The 12,083-nt window shown below is 49.8% G+C and overlaps 1 protein-coding gene across 10 annotated transcripts; it reads left to right on the forward strand.

Moving 5' to 3' along the window:
- Positions 1-182: 182 nt before the first annotated feature.
- IL17RC (interleukin 17 receptor C) lies at positions 183-12,047 on the forward strand. Of its 10 annotated transcripts, XM_090284149.1 has the most exons (19): positions 183-355; positions 647-668; positions 864-1,016; positions 1,268-1,342; positions 1,435-1,544; positions 2,344-2,455; positions 2,786-2,830; positions 4,691-4,830; positions 5,013-5,072; positions 6,902-6,956; positions 7,044-7,225; positions 7,325-7,375; positions 8,330-8,375; positions 8,529-8,650; positions 8,931-8,990; positions 9,534-9,582; positions 11,049-11,144; positions 11,257-11,295; positions 11,391-12,047. In XM_090284149.1, the coding sequence occupies exons 1-19, from the start codon at positions 251-253 to the stop codon at positions 12,017-12,019; spliced, it is 2,151 nt and encodes a 716-aa protein (XP_090140275.1). In that variant the 5' UTR covers positions 183-250; the 3' UTR covers positions 12,020-12,047. The 10 variants fall into 10 exon arrangements, with proteins under 10 accessions (XP_090140275.1, XP_090140276.1, XP_090140277.1 ...); XM_090284150.1 differs by lacking the exon at positions 11,257-11,295; XM_090284151.1 differs by lacking the exon at positions 2,786-2,830.
- The last annotated feature ends 36 nt before the right edge of the window (positions 12,048-12,083 follow it).

The raw sequence follows: 12,083 nt of genomic DNA on the forward strand, positions 1-12,083 counted from the left end.
GGAACAGCCAGATGCCTGCCAGGACTCAAAAACGAAAGCACTTCGGCTGGAACTGAGACTGGAGTTAAGACTCCCAGGAGAGGGAGTACGCCAGCTAGCCAGCTCTGGGACCCTGGAGGCTGGGAAGAGATTCTGGCCCCTCCTGTCCAAACGTTCCGGACTGAGTGAGAGCAGAGGTGAGGTGTCTGCCCCCCCCTTTGGGGGGGGCAAGACAGGGCTTGGGGCCTGGTTGCCACCTGGGACCTGGAAGATGCCTGTGCCCTGGTTCCTGCTGTCCTTGGCACTGGGTCCAAACCCTGTAGTCCTGTCTCTGGAGAGGCTCATGGGGCCCCAGGACGCTGCTCGCTGCTCTCCGGTGAGTCGGGGACCCCGGGAGTGTTGGGGAGGGCTCAGGGTTCAGTCTGAGGCCCATCAGGATACTAGCCTGGCTCCTGTCACTGACACCACCACCAGAACTGCCCTGGCTGGTCTGTCTGGTACTGATGGAGTAAGAGGAGAATGGGGAGAGGGCAAGAGCTGGGTCTGTCTTCTTCTGGGAGGGGCTTGGAATTGAGATCCCCGGAAAGAGGTAGGTGGGGGTCTCAAGCGTGGAAAGATGATTAGATGTAGGACCATAAACTCTGACTCTCCTTTACCTCATTCACAGGGCCTCTCCTGCCACCTCTGGGGTGAGTAGTTCTACTTTTAGAGTGAAAAGAACTTCCTAGGTTGGTGGAAGGGAGGGGAGCTGTCCCAGTCCCATGCCCTCAGGGCCCACCTCAGCCCTGGAAAACCTGAAGTTCCTTGGCCCTCTGGGGGTAGGAGGTACAACCAAACTCTGGGTTCAGAACAGCTTCAGTTCCCACTCTGCCCTTTGCACACAGATGGTGACATGCTCTGCCTGCCCGGGAGCATCGTGTCTGCCCCAGGACCTGTGCTGGTGCCCACACGCCTACAGACAGAGCTGGTGCTGAGGTGCCATCAGGAGACTGACTGTGACCTCTGTGTGCGTGTAGTCATCCACTTGGCTGTGCATGGTGAGCATGTCATCCATGTGCACATGTTGTATTTGGGATGTATTTGGGATGGACACTGAACATCCTCCTGGAAGACAGTCTCCTGGAGGACACTGGTCAAAGGACCCCCAGGCCAGTCTGGTCTCCCCATCCAGTCCTCAGGTCCCATGCCTGGCCCCTGCTTCCCCAAATGAACTTTCTGGAAAAAAGCCAATCCAAAGCCAGCCCAGGGCAGGAGGCCTCACCTGGGCCTTGTTCTTGCGTTCTTCCAGGGCACTGGAAAGAACCTGAAGATGAGGAACAATTTGGAAGAGCAGTTGATCCAGAGCTTGAGGAGACTAAGAATGGTGAGAAGAACCCTGCTGGCTCAACTGCCCATTGCCAGGGCCTTGCCTGAGGTCCCTGGGCCTGACCGACCCCCCTACCCTGTTGCTCACAGCCTCTCTCCAGGCCCAAGTCGTGCTCTCCTTCCAGGCCTATCCTACTGCCCGCTGTGTGTTGCTGGAGGTGCAAGTGCCTGCTGCCCTCGTGCAGCCTGGTCATTCTGTGGTATGCGAAATAATAACAATAATAACCATCTTCTGAATATGAAATCTGTAAAGTGCTTCCACATGCATTGTCTCTTTAAGTCCAGACTCTGGTCAGGGCTGTGCCCTTTATGCCCCAGTTTTCCTGTCTGTAAGGCGGGGATAAGAATAGTCCTATTTCATATGGATGTTGTGAGAATTAAATGATGTGACAATGCCAGACAGGGAAAGTGAGAGTTGGAGAGGGAAAGTCTGTGAGCTGGATCCACTCCTCTGGACTTCCTGCCTTACCATATCTGCCCCATGTATACACCATGGTGCAGGGTGCTGGGGCTACCCCAGGAGGTATCTCTCCATTTGAGCCAAATCACTCGAACACTTTGACTTCCCCTCCCTCCTACCCCCAGCCAATATCTTGGGATCTGGAAAGTTGTCGAGTGGAAGAACATCTGCTGGCTCACCTCACAGAGCAATCGTGAGGACCACTGAGGCACTGGGTGTGAGATCCGCTTCTGTGGGGAGGGGTGTCTGATCACCTCAGCTTTGGCCATGTGATCCAGAACAGCTGGGGTTGGTGCAGGGACTCAAGTAGCTAGGGCCTGTATCCCTGCCCTGCTGACAGATACCCCTAGTGAGGGTGCGTGCTTTAGAATTGGGAGCTCTTGAAGGAAACTTCAGTGGCAGAATTTCAGGCCATACAGTATGAATATAACCATTGGTTGGGGAAAAGGGGAAGGAGTGGTCCATGCAGAGGAGCCCACTGCCCTCGGCATGGATTCTGAGCCCTATACGCAAGCTGTCTGCCACTTGTCTCCTCCCAGGGCTCTGTGGTATTTGACTGCTTTGAGGCTGCTCTAGGGGCTGAGGTGCGAATCTGGTCCTACACTCAGCCCAGGTACCAGAAGGAACTCAATTTCACACAACATCTGCCTGGTAAGTGACTCCAGAGTCTCTCAGGGGCCCTGAGCCCTGGCCTCCTTAGTCTCTCTCCCCTTTGGACACTCCCCTTCTGCTTTCACCCACTTCCTAGTCCTATCCACTCTCAGACAGCTCCCATGCTCCCCAAAGCCAGTTCCTCATGCCTCTTCTCCCCAAGTGACATGGCTTTTCCACCCCTGGGGAAGGTGCTTTGGGCACTAGATAGATGTGTGTGGTATTTAGGAGACAGGGAGCCCTTTCCAGAGCTCTCCATGAGTTGGGCTGCCCCCACTTATTTCCTTGGTCCCCAGCTCCACTGAAGGCTTTTCTGTGATCTCTCCCCAGACTGCAAGAGGCTCGAAGTTCGGAACAGTATCCAGAGCTGCTGGGGTAGGGGCTAGGGGCAGCTGGGCTGGGAGGAGGGGAGGTCAGGGTCTGGAGTGTGAGAAACCCTTGGAGTTGGCTTTAGGCCTGGGCTGCCACATCTCAGAAACTTGCAGAGCTCATTCATTCATGCATTCATTCATTTCTTTACTTATTACATATAAACTGATGTAGTTCCTACTTTGTGTCAGGCACTGGAAAAATAAAGGTGGATCTCTCACTCCCTGTAACAAATATTTATTAATACCAGGAACATCTAGAGGCCCAAAGCATTGTCAAGAGTATGTGCACTCTCCCCCATATATCAAATAAAAATAATACTAAATCATAAAATAAGGGCTAAGAAAGTCAAGGTTCTGATTTTTGTCTATGCACTATTTAGATTTTTTTTGGTTTTCCTTTTTCTTTTTTATTGTAGTATAATATACATACAGAAAAGTGTGTTAAATGCTCTAATTTTAATGTCTAGTTGCATTCATTTTTATACAGTATTCCCTCACTTATTGCGGGTATTACATTCTATAACCCCCTGCAATAGGTGAAAATCCGCAAAGTAGGAACCTTACATTTATTTTAGTATTTGTGTATATATTTTAAGGCTTTATAAACCCTTCCTATACACTTATAAACTGTTCCCAGTCCCTTATTAACTTTTCCCACTCCCTTATTAACCTTTTCCACACTTTTATAAACACTACTTATGTTCTTAAACATATTCTACACTCTTAAACCTATGTAACTTTAACAACATACGTATAGAGGACCACAAAATTCTGCGATATAGCAAAAAATCTGCGATAAATAATTAAATATAATATTTTTTAAAATCCCGCAATACAGTGAGGCAGTGATAAGTGAACCATGACATAGAGAGGGACTACTGTATATATATATACTGGCATAACTACCACCCAGATCAAAATATACACACTGTGATTTTTTTTAACTCAAATTATTTCAACTTAATTTTCTTTTTTGTTCTTTTAATCTTAAGCTTGGCCTGCCTGTTTGTGGTAATACAGTTACACATCGTGCATTTCATGTCCTCATGAATTCAGTTACACATCGATTCACTTATTCAACATATAGTTATTGAGTAATTACTCTGCTCAAGTCATAGTACTAGGTACTAGAAATAAATCAACTAACAAAACTGACAAAAATCCCTGCCCTCACAGAGCTGCTATTCTAGCTGAGAGTCAGGGTCAAGGTGAGGGTAAGGGAGGACCCAATAAATACATGGAGATGTGAAATAGGCAATAGTTAGATGGTGATTAGTGCTCCTGAGAAAGTGCAGGAAAGGGGGTTAGGGAGGTTGGGAGTTGCAGCTGTCAAGGATGGCCTTGCTCTAGAGGGTTCCATGAAGAGGAAACAGTGAGTGCAAAGGGCCTGAGGCAGGAGTATGTCTGGTGTGTTTCAGTATTAGGAAGGAGGAAAGTGTATCTGCAGCAGATTAATTAGTGCTAGGAGATGAGTTTAGAGTGGTCATGGCAGCCAGATTGGATAGGGCCTTGCAAGCCTTTGTAAGGACTATGGCTTTTATTCTGGGAGTAACATGGGGGAGGGTAGCGTCAGAGGGTTCAGAGCACAGGATGATTTATTTCACAGTGGTTACAGGATCCTTCTGGATGCAGAGGGAAAAGCAAGAAGAGGGTGGTCTCAAGACCACATACTGGGGCCTGCATGAGCTTGGTCCCCAGCTGCTGGGACAAAGCCTGGTCTGAGACAGGAACACAGGCTCCATCCTCAAGGAGCCTCCCAGTCTAAAGGGTTGGAAGGGAACTCCAAAGGGTCAGTTGATCGGCATGGCCTAGGCTTAGGTATGCAGAAAAGGTGAAGGAAGTCTCTCTTTGGTTCCCCCCACAGCCCTGCCCTGGCTCAACGTGTCTGCAGATGGTGAGGATGTGCACCTGGTGCTGGATGTCTCTGAGAAGCAGCGCTTTGGCCTCTCCCTGTACTGGAGCCAGGCCCAGAGCCCCACAAAACCATGGTGGCACAAAAATCTGGTGAGGCCTCCCCCTCCCTAGTCCAATCCCATTCCAAGGATGCAAGGGGACCGTTGAAGAGGACGCAAAACAAGGAATGTTGGTGGGGGAACTGCTGCATGCCTGGTTTCCTCAACTTTGGCCTCCAGCCTTCCCCTCTTCCTTATCTTTTCCAACTTCCACCACTTTTGCTTGTCCCACAGACTGGGCCGCAGATCATTACTTTGAACCACACAGACCTGGTTCCCTGTCTCTGTATTCAGGTAGGAGCAGAGCCTAGCTGGGTGCCAGGGGAGTTGGTGAGGGGGTAGCCCTACCTTGGTCTCATTGTTCTCCACCCTCCTCTGAGGTAAAAACTATGGCTCTCCGGGTGATTGGCCCTTTCTTGACCTTTGGCTGTCTCATGCCTTCTGCTTGGTGCATGCCCTGAACACTCTGATCCTCCATCCACAGGACTCCCATTTATGCTTCATTCAGATGTCACTTCCTTCCTGAAGTCTTCCTCTACTACTCCAATTCCCTCTTTGTGCTCCTCTGGAGGGTACAGCATGTGCTATGAACACAGACTGGTTTGAATCCTGACTCTTGCTATTTGCTAGCTGTGTGACCTTGGGCAAGTCACTCCACATCTCTGAGCCTGTTTCCTATATGTGAAATGGGAAGAATAACAGCTTAAGGAAGTGTGCTACATCCAGGCTTATATAAGCTGCCTCTTTCCCCCACCTCTCTCTGATTGCACATTTAACAGGTCATCAGGTCCTATCTATTTGACTTCTGACATTAGTGTTTCTCATTCTCTTTCCCTCTCCTCTCCATTTCAGCCCAGTTTGGGCTTCTATCATCTAGACCAGTGGTTCTCAACCTTCCTAATGCTGCGACCCTTTAATACAGTTCCTCATGTTGTGGTGACCCCAACCATAAAATTATTTTCATTGCTACTTCATAACTGTAATTTTAATACTGTTATGAATCGTAATGTAAATATCTGATATGCAGGATATATTTTCATTGTTACAAATTGAACATAATTAAAGCATAGTGATTAATCACAAAAACAATATGTAATTATATATGTGTTTTCCGACGGTCTTAGGCGACCTCTGTGAAAGGGTTGTTCGACCCCCAAAGGGGTCATGACCCACAGGTTGAAAACTGCTGATCTAGACTGTTTCAGTAACTTCCCATCCCACCTCCATTCCCATCTTCCCTAGTATTCTGGGCCCCATATTCTGACCCCCAAATGAACCCTTTCCACTATCTTTCCCATGATTCCCCTTGATGAGAATTTTGTTCCATACAGATGAAACTACTCATGAAGATACATTCACCCCTGTGCTTTTGTTCAGGTGGTTCCCACTACATGAAATGCCCCCGCTTCTTTTCCATACAAACAAATCCTTCCAGCTTACATGTCACCTCTTTCCAAAACCTTCCCCCAAGCTTCCCCCAATCTCTGGGCCTCTCCTTTGTACACATTTCCTTGTAGTTTAGTCCTTCCTTGACCATTTATAATTTCCTTTTTTATTTGTGTATCTGTCTCATTTCTTCCTGCATACAATAGATGCCCAATAAATGAGTGAACAGCTTATTAATTTATATACATTTTATCCTTACTGCAATGGGGAATTTGTCATTTCCTTGAAGGCAAGAACCTAATAGCTAATTCAAATTTAGTAACTCCCCCAGAGACTTGCACAATGCCTGACACTAGTAAGTATTCTTAATTAAGGGTTGCTGAATAAATTGATATAGTATTATCTCTAGGATAGTGAATGCCTGAGACATAGTAAGTTCTCACAAAGTGATTGTGGATTTAATTATTGAATGTCCCTAGTGCCTACCACAGTGCTAAGACACATAGTAGTACTCATTAAAAGTTCGTTAAATAAAAATGTTTCCAGATGCTGACATAGGTTTTGCTGGAAGAATAAATGTGGGCATCTCTAGGGCCTTGCAAAGGGTGAAAGACCAGGCGAGTGTTCGTAAAATATTGGTCAAATGAATGTGTCCCCAGTGCCTAGCAGAGGGCCTGGCATGTGCTCCTCAAGGTTGGTTGGGTGACCTGACTAATGGAGTCCTGTTTCCTTTACAGGTGTGGCCTCTGGAGCCCGACTCCGTTAGAACGAGCATCTGCCCCTTTAAGAACGGTGAGAGAACCCGCAGGGTCCAGCCGGGATGGGAGCAGCGCCGGCTGACAGTGCGGGGCACGCAGTGAACACTCCCTCTCCCTGCAGATCCCCGCGCGCACCGCAACCTTTGGAGTGCAGCCCGGCTGCAGTTGCTGCCCCCGCGGGGCTGGCGGCTGGATGCACGTTGCTCGCTGTCCGCTGAGGCCACACTGTGCTGGCAGGTACCGGGATGGGGCTCCTGCCAGCCGCTGGTCCCACCGTTGCCCCGAGAAAATGTCACTGTGAACGTAAGCGAGGCAGCGGGTGGCGCCCGGGGTCGGGGAAGAAGGCGAGCCTGGGGGGGGGGGGGCACCTTTCGTGACTCCACCCATTGCCTCTTTCTACAGAAGGCCCTTGAGTTCCCGTTGCTGAAAGGCCACCCCAACCTCTGTGTCCAGGTAAGAAGGGGGCACCAGAGCGCTGTGTTGGGGTAGGACCGACCTTCCCCCAACACCGCACGGACCCCCAGACAAGGCGCTGTCTTCTGGACTTACTTTATCCTTGGGTCCCTGGAGCAAAGTGGCTATGTATGTTATGTATGGGCTTCCTCTTTAGGAGTTCCACTATTTACTTTAGCAGTGCCAGGGACCCAGAGCCAGTTACTTCACCTCTCTGAAGGTGTCTCATCTGTTCAATAGGGATGGTAATAGTAACAGGTTTATAGAATGATTATGAAGATTATATATGAGAAACATTTCAGTTTAGGGACTAGCAGAGACTAAATGCTCAACAAATGTTAGCTGCTTTTATTATTGCTGTCATTATCCTCTTTCCATACCTGTACAGTGGGTTGCTCTATAACTTCACAGGATGATTATAAACATATACATTCAAGATTTATTTAGAATCTACTATATGCCGGGCACTGTTTTAGGCACCTGGGATAGATGTCAATGAATAAAAACAATAAATATTTCCATCCTTAGAGTGCTTATGTTCTAATGGAGAAAGGCAGATAATAGATACAATAATTATTATAGTAAGCCAAAATTATATATAAATACTATGGAAAAAAGGGGGAAGGATTAGGGAGGACTGAGGTTGCAATTTCAAGTGGGTGGTCAGGTGAGGACCCTGAGGGAAACGTATCAAGTGTCTTGTCAGACATAAAAAGAGCTAATTTAGGGTCATAAGGCTCATTAGCACAGATAACCTCACAAAGCTGAGGCTGAAAAACATTGGAGGGACTCCTGATCACCCACACTGGAACCCAGACCTGCCTAAAGTTGGGTCCAGAGTGTGGAACCCCCAACCCAACAGGCTTCCCCTTGCCTAGTCCTTCTCTTCTCGGGTTTTTCTGGCCTTGGCTCTTGCTTTTCTTTGTGCCCCTAATCCTGGCCCCTTCCAAGCAGGTGAGCAGTAGGGAGAAGCTGCAGCTGCAAGAGTGCTTGTGGTCTGGTGAGTGGGGCTGGCACAAGGCTGGGGCTGGGCCGTTGCAATAGGGGTGAACCCTGGATATGCCAGCTCCTGGGGGTGAAGATCAGGCATGGGGGGGCACATGTCAGCCTCCAGTGACGTTGGGTCTTTAGAGTGGACTTTCATCCCTTTCAGACTCCCTGGGGCCCTTCAAGGATGATATGCTGCTGGTGGAGACACGAGATCCCCAGGACAACAGATCACTCTGTGCTTTGGAACCCACTGGCTGCACCCCATTGCTCAGCAAGGCCTCCACGGTGAGGGCTGGTGGACCCTCCTCCATGTACCTCTCTCCAGCTCCATCTCAAGCCTGGCCTCAAATTTTCTCTCTATTCAATTTTCCCCTCCTTTATGCAAGGCTCTGTACTGGTCTCTGGGAACATGGGAGTGATTCAGATCTGGGCCCTGTTCTCAGTGGCCTCTCAGATATCTCCCAGCCCAAGTACCCTTCTTACCCCCATTCGGCACAGCTGCAGCCTGGTGGTCTCCTAGGTGTGGTGCCCCTAGGTGACAGCCTCCTACCCCTTGGCTTGGCAGAGGGCAGCTCGCCTTGGAGAGCAGTTACTACAAGACCTGCAGTCAGGCCAGTGTCTGCAGGTGAGTAGGTGGCAGGAGAGCCCTGCCCCAATGCCCAAGGGCAACAGCCCTAACACTCTACCTTTGGCCTCTTCTACTTCTTCCTGTGCCTAGCAGAGGACACCAGGGAGACTCTCACTCTTCCTAGGCAAGAGGCCTCCCCACTGTCCTTCTGGCACCCACCCACCACATTGTATTCTTTTTATGTCCAATCCTGGGGAAGCTAAGAGTTGAAGAAGCATAATTCCTTTTCCCCAAATTGCTCACTGCTGGCTAAAAACCCATAAAGAGATCACATTCACATGGGCTAAGTGCAGGTTTCCCAGGAGAATTTCAAAGAAGGATGGATCTCTTCCTGTGGGCCAGATCTGGCATGGAAGAAGACACAGTTCAGGCAGTAGGCATAGCATAAGCGAAGGTAGAGCAGTTTGTGGGAACCTGCTGTATGTGGGGTAATATATGCATAATTGAGGCTGGGAATTTGGAGACTGGGTTGGCTAGAACTTGGTGAGTGCTGAACAATAAGCTGAGAGCTCTGCACTTGGTTTTGTTTGTGTCTTACAGCTATGGCATGATGATGTGGTAGCACTATGGGCCTGCCCCATGGGCAAGTGTGAGTATTATAAGAACTGCCCTTCCTCTTCACAACTTGAGGAACTGGAATCTTGACAGGGACCATTCCTGGGGGCAGCACACACAATGGCCTTGTCCTTTTCTGGCTCAGATAAATCAGAGGGCCATTCCTTCATTCATTCAGAAACCAGGATGAGAGCTTATAAGGAATCCCAGCATCACCAAGACACAATCCCTTCCCCCACCCCAGCCACAGAATGCTACAAAGAGATTAGACACAAATCACTTACATTTGGTGAGTGTGAGCTATTGAAGCATTCTATAAAGTAAAACTGTCCAAAGCCATGAATGCATATAGCAGGGACCTGACCTCAGCAAGGTGAGTTCAGGGGAAACGTTCAAGCTGAACTCTGAAGGCTGACTGAGGTGAAGGGGATAGAGATACATTTTTGTGAAGATTGTGGGGTGCTTTTTTGAGGAACTAAAGGTAGTCAGTGTGGCTGGAATGTCTTGGGAGGCAGGCCCCCGTCATGAGATGAGGATGCAAGGGCCATGTAGGACCTTGGGAGCCAGTATAAGGAATTTGGAATTTAACTTAAGAGCAGCAAGAGCTTCCCATAGGCTATATAATCAAGCTTGTATTTTTAAAGAGATCTCTGGGGCTGGCATGTGGTGAATGAATTAGAGACAAAAAAGAGGTCAAGGATAACAGTTAGAAGGCTGTTGCAGCCGTTCAAGAGAGTGATATCGAGGACCCAGCCACTGTAGGCTTAGGGGAAAGTAATATCGCTGACATTTGAGAATTTATGGCCTTGCATTCTATGTATTAACACATGTAGTTTTCACAACAGACCTATCAGTAAGTACTATTGTTATCCCAATTTTATTTTTTAAAAATTATTTATTTATTGCCCTGGCTGGTGTAGCTTAGTGGATTGAGCACCAGGCTGTGAACCAAAGTGTTGCGTGTTTGATTCCCAGTCAGAGCAGATGCCTGGGTTGCAGGCCAGGCCCCCGTTTGGGGTAATATGAGAGGCAAGCAATCTCTCACATGTTTCTCTCTGTCTCCCTCCCTTCCCCCCTCTCTAAAAATAAATAAAATTTTTTAAAATTAATTATTTATTTTTAGAGAGGGGGGAAGGGAGGGAGAAATTGAGGGAGGAAACATTGATGTGAGAAACACATGGATCGGTTGCCTCTGTATTGTGCCCCATTGAGCTGGGATCTCTCGCTTTGCCAGATGGTGCCCAACCAACTGAGCCATATCAGTCAGGGCTGTTATCCCAGTTTTACAGAGATAAAAACCTGAGGCGGAAATTTAAATCACTTATCCAAGGTCACCCAGTAGATGGATCTATTGATATGTTCACACAACATATGGTGGCTCTGACACTATATGGACTTTGGGCAAGTCATTCATTTCTCTGAGCCTCAGTTTTTCTCCTTCATGATGTGGCGAAAGTGTAAGGTCTCTAACTAGCCCATTTCCTCCCCTGGGTCTCCCAGATATCCACCAGCGCTGGGCCCTCGTGTGGCTGGCCTGCCTACTATTGGCCGCTGTAGTTTTCCTTCTTCTCCTTCTCAAAAAGGTCCATGTGAAAGGTGAGTCATTTCCTGCTCCACATTCCGGGAACAGCTGGGGCGGGCCTCGGAATTCACGCAGAGAAGGCAGTGGCTCACCTCATCCTCTGCCTCCGCCCCTCTCCCCTAACAGGGTGTCTGAGGCTCTTGAAGGAGGATGTCCGCTTGGGGGGTGAGTGTAAGCAAGAGCCGGGCGGGGGTCCGCCCCCTGCGGGCCCAGCCTCTGGCCATCTCACGTCTCCCTTACCCCTCTGTTCTCTTTGGCAGCTGCTTCCAGGGGTCGCTCGGCTCTGCTCCTCTACTCCGCCGAAGACCCGGGCTACAAGCGCCTAGTGGGCACCCTGGCGTCGGCGCTGTGCCAGCTGCCACTGCGCGTGGTCGTGGACCTGTGGAGTCGTCGTGATCTGAGCGCGCAAGGGCCCTTGGCCTGGTTCCACGCACAGAGGCTCCAGACCCTTCAGGAGGGCGGCGTGGTGGTCTTGCTCTTCTCGCCTGAGGCCGTGGCACTGTGCCGCGAGTGGCTGCAGGACCCGGCGTCAGCGCCTGAGGCGCACGGCCAACACGACGCCTTTGCCGCCTCGCTCAGCTGCGTGCTGCCTGACTTCTTGCAGGGCCGGGCGCCTGGCCGCTATATCGGGGCCTACTTCGACACTCTGCTGCACCCAGACGCCGTGCCAGCCCTGTTCCGCGCTGTGCCAGTCCTCGCCTTGCCCTCCCAGCTGCCTGACTTCCTGCGGGCCCTGCAGGGGCCCGGCGCGCCGCGTCACAGATGGCTAGCAGACAGGGCGGAGCAAGTGTCCCGGGCTCTTCAGCCCGCCCTGAATAGCTGCCTCCGGCCCCCGGGAACCCAAGAGACAGGACTCGAGATGGGACCTGAGGCAGGAGACAGGACCTGAATAAAGGCAGATGCTATTTTTCCATTCATATCTCTTCATTGTGTCTCTCTGACAGCGGCTAGCC

This window comes from Furipterus horrens, unplaced genomic scaffold, assembly GCF_987537825.1.
Source record: "Furipterus horrens unplaced genomic scaffold, mFurHor1.1.pri manual_scaffold_7, whole genome shotgun sequence".
NCBI classification, from domain to species: Eukaryota; Metazoa; Chordata; class Mammalia; order Chiroptera; family Furipteridae; genus Furipterus; species Furipterus horrens.

Bases quoted from the DNA above. Each gene is read 5' to 3' on its own strand.
- IL17RC (XM_090284149.1), top strand. From the start codon at position 251: ATGCCTGTGCCCTGGTTCCTGCTGTCCTTGGCACTGGGTCCAAACCCT. The intron at 5,073-6,901 runs GTAGGAGCAGAG...TTTCCTTTACAG, and splicing joins TTCCCTGTCTCTGTATTCAG to GTGTGGCCTCTGGAGCCCGA. The intron at 9,583-11,048 runs GTGAGTATTATA...TGGGTCTCCCAG, and splicing joins GGCCTGCCCCATGGGCAAGT to ATATCCACCAGCGCTGGGCC.